The sequence below is a fragment of the Porites lutea genome, chromosome 1 (assembly GCF_958299795.1).
Source record: "Porites lutea chromosome 1, jaPorLute2.1, whole genome shotgun sequence".
In the NCBI taxonomy this organism is placed as follows: Eukaryota; Metazoa; Cnidaria; class Anthozoa; order Scleractinia; family Poritidae; genus Porites; species Porites lutea.
In genome coordinates this window covers 19,959,182-19,971,796 of record NC_133201.1, presented here as the reverse complement: position 1 = coordinate 19,971,796, position 12,615 = coordinate 19,959,182, and the positions used below count along the sequence as shown (strand labels likewise).

Here is a 12,615-nt window from a genome sequence, read left to right as displayed (position 1 = left end):
TATTTCAGAGCAAAATATTTGATTTTTCCTGCTCTTTTTCAAATCAAGTCTGTAGAATGGCGAATGATAAAAGACAGAGGGGGATACACAATTCCACAGAAAGCACAAAACCATGCCCTATATCAAACCCAAACGGTTGAAGTGCTATTTTCCATTTTAAACCAAAAGGCGACCAAAAACTAAACCCCTTTCCCCATAAAGCTGATGTTAGGGAGTATTCCCTCTAGCAACATTGTTTCATTGTTTCAAAAAAGCCATGTCATCAATGCTTCAATAAAATGCGTTACTGTAAAATCCCAGTTCACTTACTCTTTTTTCCAGTTGATGAAAGTCAACCTTGAGCAGTTTCTCAGCTCTTTGTGCGTCCAGACACTGAGCTTTAGCGTGATCCAGTTCCTGCTGAATCGCCTTGTCGCTCTTTTAAGAGAGAAGGTTTAATTGTTTACTGATTACCTGACTGGGTCATTTTCAAGGTTAAGCGTGGGTGGGACTGGGTCGGTTTTTGTCGAACTGCATTATGGGACTTATTTAAGTATACAAGGTGGGTAAATATAAAATAAGATCGACCTAAGGGAGGTTTTTGAGCCCGCAATCAAGACTGAGCAACCCCCACAAACCCTTGTTTTTACTAAAAACCGCTGGACACAAAACCTCCCCTGGGTCGATGTTACATTGTCACAACCTACAAGGTGTTCCTCAGTGAACCCAGCTCAATGGTCTTATTGTCCTCAAGTTGCTTGAAGCTCAGTTGTAGAGCATGTGGACTACCCTGTTTTAGGTAATTAAAGCTTCATGAAATTATGGTATTGGAAATTAACGCGACTTTAGAGGAAAACGACTTTGAAATAAAGAAAATTAACGAGGAAGAGAGGATAACAGTTCAAAACGGAGAAAATTAACGGGATGTTCACAAAGAAACTAAACTTGTTAAGACAACAGAAACAAAGTTAGGCCCAGTTCAAACGTCGAACTTTGTATGTACCAAACTTAATACCTATTTGGGTCGACCCAAATGACAACAATTCGACGGTTAATTCAGGTGTCGAACTTAATTAGTCGGACTCAATTCACTTTCACGATGTACAATGGTCTATAATGCTTATCACTGAAATGAATTCAATAATTTATGCATTAGTTTTGGCTCATGAAATTTCGAAGTTTGAAGTTTGAAACGTAGTCGCTCTACAGTCTAAAATCCCATGTGGGCCACTCGATCTTAATTCACGGATCCACCCAAATTAAATATGTCAGACTTAATTGCTATCTCTTCATGTTCTTAATTGAAGGGATTAGAATCGGTACATGAAAGTTCGACGTTAAAACTGGGCCTTAAACGTGTAATCTGAAACGGAAACTTTGTTCGAGGTACTTTTCCTAACGCACGAAGGGAGTCTTACGAAGAAATCTGGCCACTTCGAGGGTTCTTCGCAGATTCACTGTTACTGGCGGATCTCCATCCTTATAAAACACTCCTCTTTTCTACGTGTGAAGAATGTCCGAAGTGTATCCAAAATAATGGAAATCTCAAGGTCGCGTAAATCAACACTTCACATAGCCTCCCATGCAGGCGTTTTTAGGGGAGCTCGTATTTCGTCCCTCCCCACAAACGCCTGCTCTACCGAGAACAACATTTTTTTCCATTGTTTTATTTGCGTGGTAAGTGACCAATCAAAAGTTTCGAAATAAAGTGAAATAAAGTTTTGACAGGTTAAACACGACTCATAATCTCCTGGTAGTGTAAAAGCGTGACCCTAGAGTTACCTATTTCCTTCTTTTCGTTCCTTCGCTAAGTTAGCCTGCGAGCCGCAGACGTATTTCCGGTCGTCGCTTCTCTCCCTCCGAAGGTTTTTCTCGGCGGGTGAAACTAGAGCAGAAAAAACCGGATGCTCTCGCAGGCTATCCCTAAGGTTATGCAGTGCACGGATTATTCTAAAATCTGACTAAATCTTGCTCTTGTCTCTCTGAGTCTAACATTTATTAGAGGTCATAAAGCTGTCCCAGTGTTTCATGCAGATCGACTAATATCGGGTTACCCTGCGGTCGAAGTCAACCTTCCAGAATTTGGAAGGTACAGTGTGATTAGCTAAGCTTGGGAAAGGAATGTTGTTCTCGGTTGAGCAGGCATTTGTGGTGACGGACGAAATATGAGTTCCCCTAAAACACCTTCGTTGGAGGCTACGCTCCATATTACCGGCGGGAAAATTAACGTTTCAGGAAATCAACGCGACTTGAATTCGTGAAGCGTTAATTTCCTATAAAAAGGTAATAACCAGGAGGCCATAGGCTCGACTCCTGTTAAGAGAATTATAAAATCTGGTAGTATTATGACCTTCCGCAATGTGGTCAGACTTGCTCTGATTCAGGCACAACATCCGGGATATTCAAGTCTAGGTGCTATGGCAACTAACCTGTCTTCCTTCGCTGAGATGATCTTTCATCTTCTCTAACTCGTGCTCTAAATCAGCGATGGTTTTAACCCTTTCCTTCAATTGCTTCTCTGTGGTTTGAAGTTTCTGAAAACGGCAAAAAAAGAAATCAAAGAAGTAAAATAACATAATTGGTACTCTCATTCACAGGAACAGACAAGAGTCGACACTCTGTTTGAATACAGACTTGGGTAACGATATACAAATGATCTATCTCAATGAACTGCCTAAGCAAGCCGTTTACAAATAATCCTACGGCTAAACTTAAAGCATGTAAAACCGGCAGAAAAAGAAAAAGCTATTTAAGTAAACGAGCAATTATTTACAAGGAATTACCTGCGCTAACGAGCTTGCGATACAAGCATGCATTGAAATTATTACATGTATAACTACAACGAAATAAAACTATGATTACTGTTGGTATTAGCTTCTTCCAGTAGCTGCTTTCATGGAAACTTGGACGCTTTGCTTTCCGCAAAAATTCAAACTGTGACTTTCCCGATAAACCTAAAATATTGCGTGGCTCTGTGCAGAAAATTTACATGTTTTTTTCAACTGGCTTGACATTCATTAAACTTCAATGGACTCTGAAAACCTGTCAGCCGCTCAGATCAGAACAAACCTAGACATTTAGACAATATAGAACGAATTATGACCCCATTAAAAACAACGAAACGAGAAAAAAAAACAGAAATTTTGCGAAAGACAAGAGCATTAACAGAAACAAGGATATTTAATTTGTGATAAAACTTAATTTTGGACAATCCAGATTTCTTTAGTATTAACTAAGAAACTACAGCGAAACATAACTATTCAGTTTATTGACATTCCTGAAAAGACATTTGTCTCGTTTTGTTTTCAAAACATGAAGATGTATCAACAACACAAAAGCTCAAAAGCTGAATCCATTACACTAAGTAAACAAGTAAACGACCTTCCGGCTGCACGCTCGCCGCACGCATTTGCAAGCGTAATACAGTCAGAGCGGAAGTTTAATAGCACAAAGTAATTTTCAAGGAGTTATAATAACTGTTCTAGTGGGGTTAATTTAACTCCTAACAGCGGAGTTACTTTTTCGGAGTTATTTTAACTCCAAAAAGGAGTTTAAATAACTCTTTTTCAGGAGTAAAAAGCACCTCCTAGATCTGGAGTTAATAGGGAGTTTAAGATACGGCGACTACGGACTACGGCTACGGATAAATATGCTACTGCGCATGATCAAAACCACGTGACTGTTCATTTTTCCCGCGTAGTCCTGCGGCTACGGTGATTTGTTGAGCTGTTTCGCGTAGTCGGGACTACGGAGAACATTTTGCTCGTATTTTGCCGTCTCGGTAATTCAAGAATCTCGTCTTTTCTTAAAAAAGTTTTCAATTCACCTGCTTTAAGTGAGAGGGAAGCGAAATATGTAAGTTGTGTCTAATTTCTGCTCAGATTTACGCTTTTAATCCACTGTTGTGACTACATTTTTATCTTGCTAAGCTCATGTTTAAATAAGCTTAGCTGTTTATACGCAGAATTCAGATTGACGGCCTAGGAGAAGAGAAATCATGCAGGTAATTTACTTTCTCTTCGCACTTGAAAAGTTTCAATGTTTGTTCGAACTGATTAGTGAGTCTTTGTGCTTGTGTAACCTTTATTTATGCGAGTTTTTGTATCGCGCCATTTGCTGAATGAAAATAATGTAAACCAGTGTAAACATGCTCGAGACAATCGGAACTCGGCATTTCAGTACTTCAAACTACATCAGATCAGTAGTCGGAGAAGTCCATCTTCTAAATCTAATAAATGAGCTATTACTATTTCTGTCTATATCTTTAATATTTGACATAAGTATTCATGGGCGAAAAAATAAAACCTGTGTAACCAAAACTTTGTTTACCAATTTCACCCGACGTAATTGCTTCCTTCAAGTATGGAAGAATTTGTTCATTGTTCTAAAGATAAGATCACATGCAAAACTGACTTGCATTTTTGTGAACTGTGATGAAAACAAGAAAATCTTTGCGTGTTGTTGCCCTCTCCGCCTCTTCTGTCGTAGTCTACTGTCTCTAGTGCAATCTTAACGTTCTATATTTGCACGACTCAACCCAGTGCTACGAACAAAGGACAACGCTCGTCCAGCCGTAGTTCGTAGTCCGTAGTCTCCGTATCTTAAACTCCCTAATACTGAGGAGTTAAAGTAACCCCCAAAAAGGGGTTATCCTGTACCTAAAATTTTTACTCCATTTTTGGAGTTATAATAACTCCCTAAAAATTACTGTGTACGAAAATAAAATGGCGGCTTACGAGAATGAACTGGACCGAAAGGAATGTGGGATTATCAATAGCCTTCGTGTAAAACGTGTTGACAATAAACGATAAAAGGATACTTAATTGTCTTGGCTTTACATATTACATGTAACTTTGTACAAAAACATTGTTGATTAGAGTTATGTAAGGCTTGCTATGAATTAATCCTTCATAGAGTCATAACTTTGCGAATATTTGACCTATTTCTATGAAATTTAGCCAACCAAATGATCCTGTAATTGTCTATGAATAATACAGGCTTAACATATCTCTAACACTCCCTTGCGTATATATGTGCCAAAAACTAGGTACTTAAAAGTTCTAAGTGTTTAAGAATAATAATAATACCTTTATTTAATTGTCAATGTATTTAGCTCAACAGTTATTTTAGCTAATTGGGGACACTTTCCTAAGAACTGGCACTAATCTGTTACATGACTTTTAAATTAATGATCTTACCTAAACCCTAAAACTATATACAAATGTAGATGACTCAGAATTTACACAAGTCACAGCAGTTACTATTATTCCTAGAAAGGTCCACACCGCGTATATGTTTCTTGAATGTTATAAGGCTTGTCAAGTTTCTGAGCTCACTACTGACTTTTGACCAAATGAAAGGTCCTTGGTAGCGTTTGAAAAGTGAATTTAATATGTTACTGCGGGCGCAATTTTCATTGAAGAGAAGCACATGATTTAGGGCCTGTTTACATGGAGGTGGGGGACCCCAGGTAGGTGTGGTAACATGTGGCGGGTCACCCCACCCATCATGTAAACGTGATCAAATTAAAATGCGAGATTATATGGACAGACGGGTTACCTCACCTGCCTAGGGTCCCCCACCTCCATGTAAACAGGCCCTTTTAACCATTATTCCACATAATGGAAAATGAAACACGACGGAAACTGTACCTATGTACTGGCTGTTTACTAATTATCAGATCGATTACAAGGTGTTAAACCTAGAACTCTAAAATAAAAAAGGTGGTGATTCAGATGGGAAGACCTTTATAACAGATCACTCAATTCTTACCCCTTTTGTTGCATAAAGCTCTTGTTCTAATTTTTGTGCCTCTTTCTCCACTTCTTTAGCGGCCTTCTGCCTTCCCAGCTGAAAATAAGAGAAAGAAAGCTTGAACGTTACATACAGTTTGTACATATTTATTAACCCAGGGACACCCAACGACTGTTTTCTTTAAAATATCTGTTCGGAAAAGCAACTATTCCCTAGAATTTTCTATCAGTCACTCGACGACGGCTAAAAATTTCTAGATGACCGTTCCATTCATGAACAATTTTCGAAGCTTATCTAATAAATTCCCTACGATTTTCTGACGATTAATTTTCGCATTTTACTTCCCAACTTAGGTGTCTCACTTTCGTAATACGTCAAATTTCATCTAAAATTTTCGGGAAAATAATACTGAAGCCCTTGTAATTTCGAAAAGACTCAAGTTTCCTTAGGATGACCGAACAGATACAAATTTTACAACGCCGCTTAGAATGCTTTTCCAGATATCTTAAAGTACTCTGGATAGCCTAAAGAGTGTTTTCAATGTATTTAGGAGCAAACCGTCGTTGGGTGCCCCTGAATAACCCTTAAGTGAAAAATACTTTACAGGATGTTAAAAGGAGATTGGGCACTTTGAACGTTGTCGTTTTTAGTAAAATATAAGGGAGATTAAGCAACGACGCGGCGACGTCAACGAGAACAATAAAAAAAGCAATAGGTTTAGATTGACAAAACAACAACTCTACGCGTGCATCACGCTTTTTTGTACATTTCTTTGCCGTCACTGCACGACTACGACGTGAAACTTCCTGATTTCACGTTTTGTGGAGGACGTGAACACAAGACAACGACCTTCTTTTTCTTTCTCTGAACTTCGATACAGTCTTTTAGAGTTCAACTCTTGGAAAATTTGCCAATATTTGACGAATTGAACGAGATGGAATAAGCGCGATAAAGTTTAAAGCCACGCACTTTTTAAGTGATGTTTTTCGTGGCCGTCGCCGTCGTAGTTGCTTTAAGCTCTTAAAAAAAGAAATTTTGAAACGATGCACGTCAACTGGAAGTAGCGTTTTTGCCTTTTGGCTAGTGGCCTCGCCCAAATTTTAGGGCCAGTTGTCTCTATAAGAGTTAAAACACTTAGCAATACAAATCTGGTGGCGTCAGGGCATTAACAAGGAAACGACCTGACTTCCGATTGACGTGCGTCGCTCAAAACGTCTCCACTGAAACTCCCTAATATGTAGTCGACTGATTGTACAAGTGGCTCTTCTGTGTTACTCTACATGCGAGCAAGCTTTTCAGTCGAGCTACATTGTTTGAAGCCACATGCAAGCGACATACGACAGGAGACACGAAAGAGTAGGTTGAAGAAAGAAACGAGGGCTTTACTTTCCTCTTCCTCACACGTGCTCGCTCGCCACACAAAATGGAAAGCTTGCCCGCATGCTGTTTTTATAAAGTTTCATATAAGACAACTGTTGGCAGTTTGAAGGCGTCTATTCGAACTCAAATCACCACATATCTTTGCATTAACTTTTATGGTTTAACCTGAGAAAGGATTTTTGCCTACACTAGGAGCGTTGCGTGACGACACTAAAATGGCTGAGAGGGAGACTAGCATCCCGTGCACATCTCAGCCCCATAATTCCGAATCCCGGCCACAAATAAGGAAAATCCCGGATCCCGAGATTCAAAAAGGGAAAATCCCGGATCCCGGATCCCGAAAAACCTATTGGGAACCCTCGATACAGCCGAACGTGTAACGCGGAAAAAGTAATCGCCTCCCGTCGTAGCCTGCGAACAAGCTCTCCATAGCCACTTGGTGGAGTCGCGAGTCCCTCGAGGCTGGCTTTGTTCCCTCCAGAAATGGAGAGCTTGCTAGTGGCTTCTCCACGTAGCTGAGGGCGCCTCTCGAAACTTCACAACGAATGGGAAGTGTTGAGAGACAGCTGTACTCGCAGGCTACGATTAAAATTATCTTTGAGGTTAAGGGAATTAGTTTCGTGTATTATATCTAACCTTCGTCGACATGGTGGAAATTGTTGAATCCTTTTCACGTAGTTCCTTCTTAAGTTTTTCAATCTCTCTCTTCGCCTGATGCACTAAGGCGTCCTTTGCAGAGTTTTCTCTCTGTAACCCGTTCAGCAGTGTCGTGGACTGCATTTTTTGCTTGTTTAGCTTTTCCTTTTCGTTGGATAGTTGAGCAATTCTTCGCTCCTTCTCAGCGATGTCAGTGCGTAATGATGCGATCTTGTTTGTGGTTTCGTTTGGGTCCGTTTTAACCCAAGCGGAAGCCTTAGGCTGTGAATAATAACCAAAAATATCCCACTTCCATAAGCTTTTACAGTGAAACTCTATCAGATTTAAAATAGAACGTTTTCCAAGTTGTCGAGGAAAACTTGCTTCAGGAAATCAAAATACATAAACAAGCGCCCCAATAAACAGTAACAGGTAAAGGTAAAGAGTCCTTATTTTACGTCGGTAGCTCGAAATAGTCATCTGACTAAGGGTTGATTTCCGCTGTCGCGTAATGTTTCCGTGTGAACGGACGTAAAATTTACGCGCGTAAATGAAATAAAGACATTATATGGGGCCGTTTATACGAGACAAAATAAGTCGCGGCTTACTCGAGCCGAGGCTTACATAAGCTGCGAAAGGAACCATTTATACGAGTACGGCTTACATAACACGCGAACTGCTGGTATAAATGGTTCACGGCTTAGTTCGCGGCCAGACCGGTCCAATGATGACGTAGTTTGTTGTGGTGCCTAGCGTAATTTTTTTTTCTTGCAAATTAACTTTTCGCTCAAGATTAGCGTTGCGCTGTTGCGAAACTTGTCGGAAACCTCGACGAAAAGTTCGTCAGCGATCAAACAAGTCGTTTGAAAGAGATGTTCCAGGGATGCATATGGATGAGGTGTTGTTTAGACAAAATTTTGAGTTTTCTCGTACAGCAGGTCACTTTCCCGCCACTGCAGCGCGCGTCTCTCAGCCGTGAAGGTCTGGGATATAATTGAAAACAGAGCATGCGCAACATTTGGGGACAGCATGCCGCGGACAACGTTTTACGCCGCGGCTTGGATAAGCCCAACCCAAAACTCCTCGGCCAGGATAAGACGCGGCTTGAAGTAGCCGTGGGTTGAATAAGCCGTGAACATAGATTTTGTACCATTTATACGGGGTGTTCACGGCTTATTTAACCAGGGGCCAGAGTAAGCCGCGGTTTGTTTTCTCTCGTATAAACGGCCCTAAAGTATGAAAGGCCACGCGTAAACGTGAAAGTTGAGCAAGGATCAACGTTTACGTTTAGGCGTGACCTTCCACACATTGGGGCCTTTTATACGAGAGATAATAAGCCGCGGCTTACTCTGGCCGCAGCTTACATAAGACGCGAACACCCCGTATAAATGGTACAAAATCTATGTTCACGGCTTATTCAGCCCACGGCTAGCTCAAGCCGCGGCTTATCCCGGCCGTGGAGTTTTGGGCTGGGCTTATCCAAGCTGCGGCTTAACTTAGACGTGAAAGTGTTCGTATAAATGCACTCATACGTTTTCGCGGATTGCTGAAGCTGTGAACGATAACTGCACATGCTCGCGCATGCTCTGTTTTCAGTTATATACCAGACCTTCGTGGCCGAGAGATGCGCACTGCATTGGCGGGAAAATGACCTGCTTCACGAGAGAGCCGGAAATATCGTCCATTTTCTCCACCTCATCCATCGCCAGAATATCACTTTTAATCCACTCAACTGACTGATCGCTGACGAACTTTTCGATGAGGTTTCCGCACAAGTTTCTCAACAGCCTAACTCTAAACTTGACCGAAATGTTAATTTGAAAAGAAAAACGACAGTGTAAAATATGGCGATTTTCCTGACCAAAGGCAGTCGTTTCGCTTTTTTGCTCGCTCGCTCGCACCAAAACAAACTACGTCATCACTGGACTGGTCTGGCCGCGGACTAAGCCGTGAACCATTTATACCAGCAGTTCGCGTCTTATGTTAGCCGCACTCGTATAAATGGTTCCTTTTGCCTCTTATGTAAGCCGCGACCAGAGTAAGCCGCGGCTTATTTTCTCTCGTATAAATGGCCCTATTGTCTCTATTTTATTTACGCGCGTTCGCACGATAAAAATTTCGCGACAATGGAAATCCACCCTAACAAACCTGAGGACGACGGTGCGCTCGTTTTATCCGCCCTCTCTCCATCAGTGCTCCGTTTTACGCGTATTTAAAGCTACTTAAAGCTACACGGAAAGGGAAGAAGTCAAAAGAAGGATTTGAGGTCACACCTGGGAATCGCACTCAGGACCTCCCGGCCAGAAGGCCGCGTACTAACCAACTGTGCTAATCCTTCCTACTTCATTGAAAAAAAAAGCTTTGAAAAATTCTCCCCTTAAATTTACTACAGTAAGCCTACTTTCTGTGTAGTTTTTAATAGTAAATAAAGTAAAATTCCGGTTGCCAGCGCTTGAAGCACATGAAGCAACACGCAGATTGAAAATATTCTGCTTGTAATCGTTCCCTGTTTCATCACACTTCGGCTATAATCAATACTCTTCCACCGTGCTTTTGTCATCCCTCATTGAGAACAAGTACGATGTTTATTAATCATAATAACAGATATAATCTTGCTTACGGCCGGCTAGTTAAAACACCCTCAAAACCCTTTTCACAATTGTAGAAGCAAAGCTCATATAATCAGGATTCAACAACGTTTCATAGGTCAGTAAAGGCCTTCGATTCAAACTATTACCTTTTAATATACCATTTTTGACAGAAAAGGTAGTCCTTTTCGTATACCTTCCATTGACAAATGGTACCCCTATCTCATACCAGAAACTCATAAGGGGTTCAACCCCTTATGAGTTTCTGCTCATACCTACTACCAGTTAGTCTTCTTGCGTAGCGTTTAATAAATTAAATTGATACGGCCGTAAGATGCATCGGCTCGAAATATTCAAGTTAAAGCCCCTTCTGAACACCTATAAAAGAGACGATTTTGCCTACCTTTTCATATACTTCAATTCACGAAATCCTTACCCTGTACATATACCCGAAGCCTGAAAAAGGTACCCCTTTTGGGCGGGACCTCCCCGTATAGGCATCATGGAGAGTATCTCCACTGGCAATATTTAGGACAAACCTGTGCCTGCAATTGGTCCTTTAAAGTAGCAACTTCATTGTTTTTGGCGTGCAGTTGATTCTGGTACATCGCTAGTTTCTGCGCTGCTGCCTTCTCGTTTTCTTCCCTCTCTTGTACAATCGCTTGCAACTGCGATACTTGATCACGAAGCTGATGAATTATGCTTGCATTAGAAAACGCTGAATCCTCTCCTCCAGCTCTGATAACAGTAAAAATAGAAAACAACACATAATGTTCGTGAAATGATTTCAAACAGCTTTTTGATCGTTTAAAGTGATCACAAGCGGCTTTGCAATCGCTTAGCAATCACAAAAGCGACAGTAGCAAAGAGTTACCAATAAGACGAATTTCGCATCCTTTCAAACATCGAATTGTCACCGGATTTTTCCAAATTGTTCAATATGCCAAATGCAGGTCACTTTACCAAGAGTAGAATTCCTTAACGAATGTTCAGCTTACGGGTTAACACCCCATAAAACCTTGCATTAGAGAATGTCACGTTGTTGTCGTGCAGTAAGCCGTGGGCGGCTACAAACGTACCAAAAAGTTTGATAACCTGACGAGTTGTTGTTTTGTTGTTTTTTTTTTCACTGGGTTTTCTAAAGGAGAGGAGGCTCTAGTTCATTGTGTTAATGTGCTATGAAACTTAACGTTAGCAAAGAAATCACTTGTCAATGACAAACTTACAATTTCTTGTCAAACATGATGCCTTCTAAGCATTATATCAAACGTTGCAAACAACTTTAAATAACTGTAAGGCTAATAAGTTTTCAAAACCCAGAACTGCAATCCGTTTCAATCTTCTTAAACTTTGTCCATCCGAGCCTTCTTTTACATTCGCCTTGTTACTTGTATCTTCTTTTAATGTTTTGAGGGGTTATCTTTAATGTTTCACTCAATTTGGTGGCATTTCGTACTGTTTGAATTTTCATAAATTTTGTGGCGCAGCTCCTTTAAAGTGGCTTATGCATTGTTAGATCCCTAAAGAAGACCATACTCGATCCAACACAGTCTGACGGAGTTTTAGATTTTTTATGCAGATGTTTCTTTGCTCACCAACCTGAGCGACACCTTTACAAGAATGAATATTAAATGTCATTCTTTCCGTCTTTCGCACCCTACGTGAAAGCTGAAATCTGCAATTTCCAACCCTAAGCGAGACCGCAATAACCCGATTCATTTCCATTAAAAAGTGACTGGTTTTGAGCAAGAATTTTCAGGACTGAGGAGTTTCATGTTGCTTTGTTAGTGACCTCAGAATTAACCATTTTTTGCCGAATCATGGCTTAAATAAAATAAAAAGAGAATAATTCTGGAATCTAGCGACCGTACACAGGCAGTCAATGTGGTAGGAATAGTGTCTCCTGTTATAATAGAAACCGCGTTTCAATACAAGTAAAATGTTTAAAGAAGGACTCCAAAAGGCAATTTGTATTTTGCTCAAAACCAGTCACTTTATTGGTGACTAGAACGAGACACCAGAATTAGAAACAAAAGATGCGTCATTAAGGTATGCGTCACTGAATGTCAAATGCGGATACCAATTCGACAAAAGCGACGTTAGCTGTTTTTGGTCTTTTTCATTGCCAAGTTGTATCAGTTGTTAGTTACTTCATTGACTGCAAAGAACCACTTTCAACCCGACAAGATTACACGACCATGGTTTCTGATCTACGTTTTCAACAAATTTGTAAAGGTTATTCAGAACAAATTGCAATAAAATCTTTATGAAGGCGGAT

The 12,615-nt window shown here is 40.5% G+C and overlaps 1 protein-coding gene across 1 annotated transcript in view; it reads right to left on the bottom strand.

Moving 5' to 3' along the window:
* The window catches only part of LOC140946339 (forkhead-associated domain-containing protein 1-like), a 62,603-nt gene that overhangs the window by 36,372 nt on the left and 13,616 nt on the right, over nucleotides 1-12,615 (bottom strand). The window contains exons 7-11 of the mRNA XM_073395441.1: nucleotides 10,877-11,075; nucleotides 7,750-8,031; nucleotides 5,752-5,829; nucleotides 2,409-2,513; nucleotides 310-417 (exon numbers count right to left, since the gene is read on the bottom strand). Coding sequence (XP_073251542.1) covers nucleotides 310-417; nucleotides 2,409-2,513; nucleotides 5,752-5,829; nucleotides 7,750-8,031; nucleotides 10,877-11,075 — 772 coding nt within the window. The remainder of the gene's footprint in view (nucleotides 1-309; nucleotides 418-2,408; nucleotides 2,514-5,751; nucleotides 5,830-7,749; nucleotides 8,032-10,876; nucleotides 11,076-12,615) is intronic.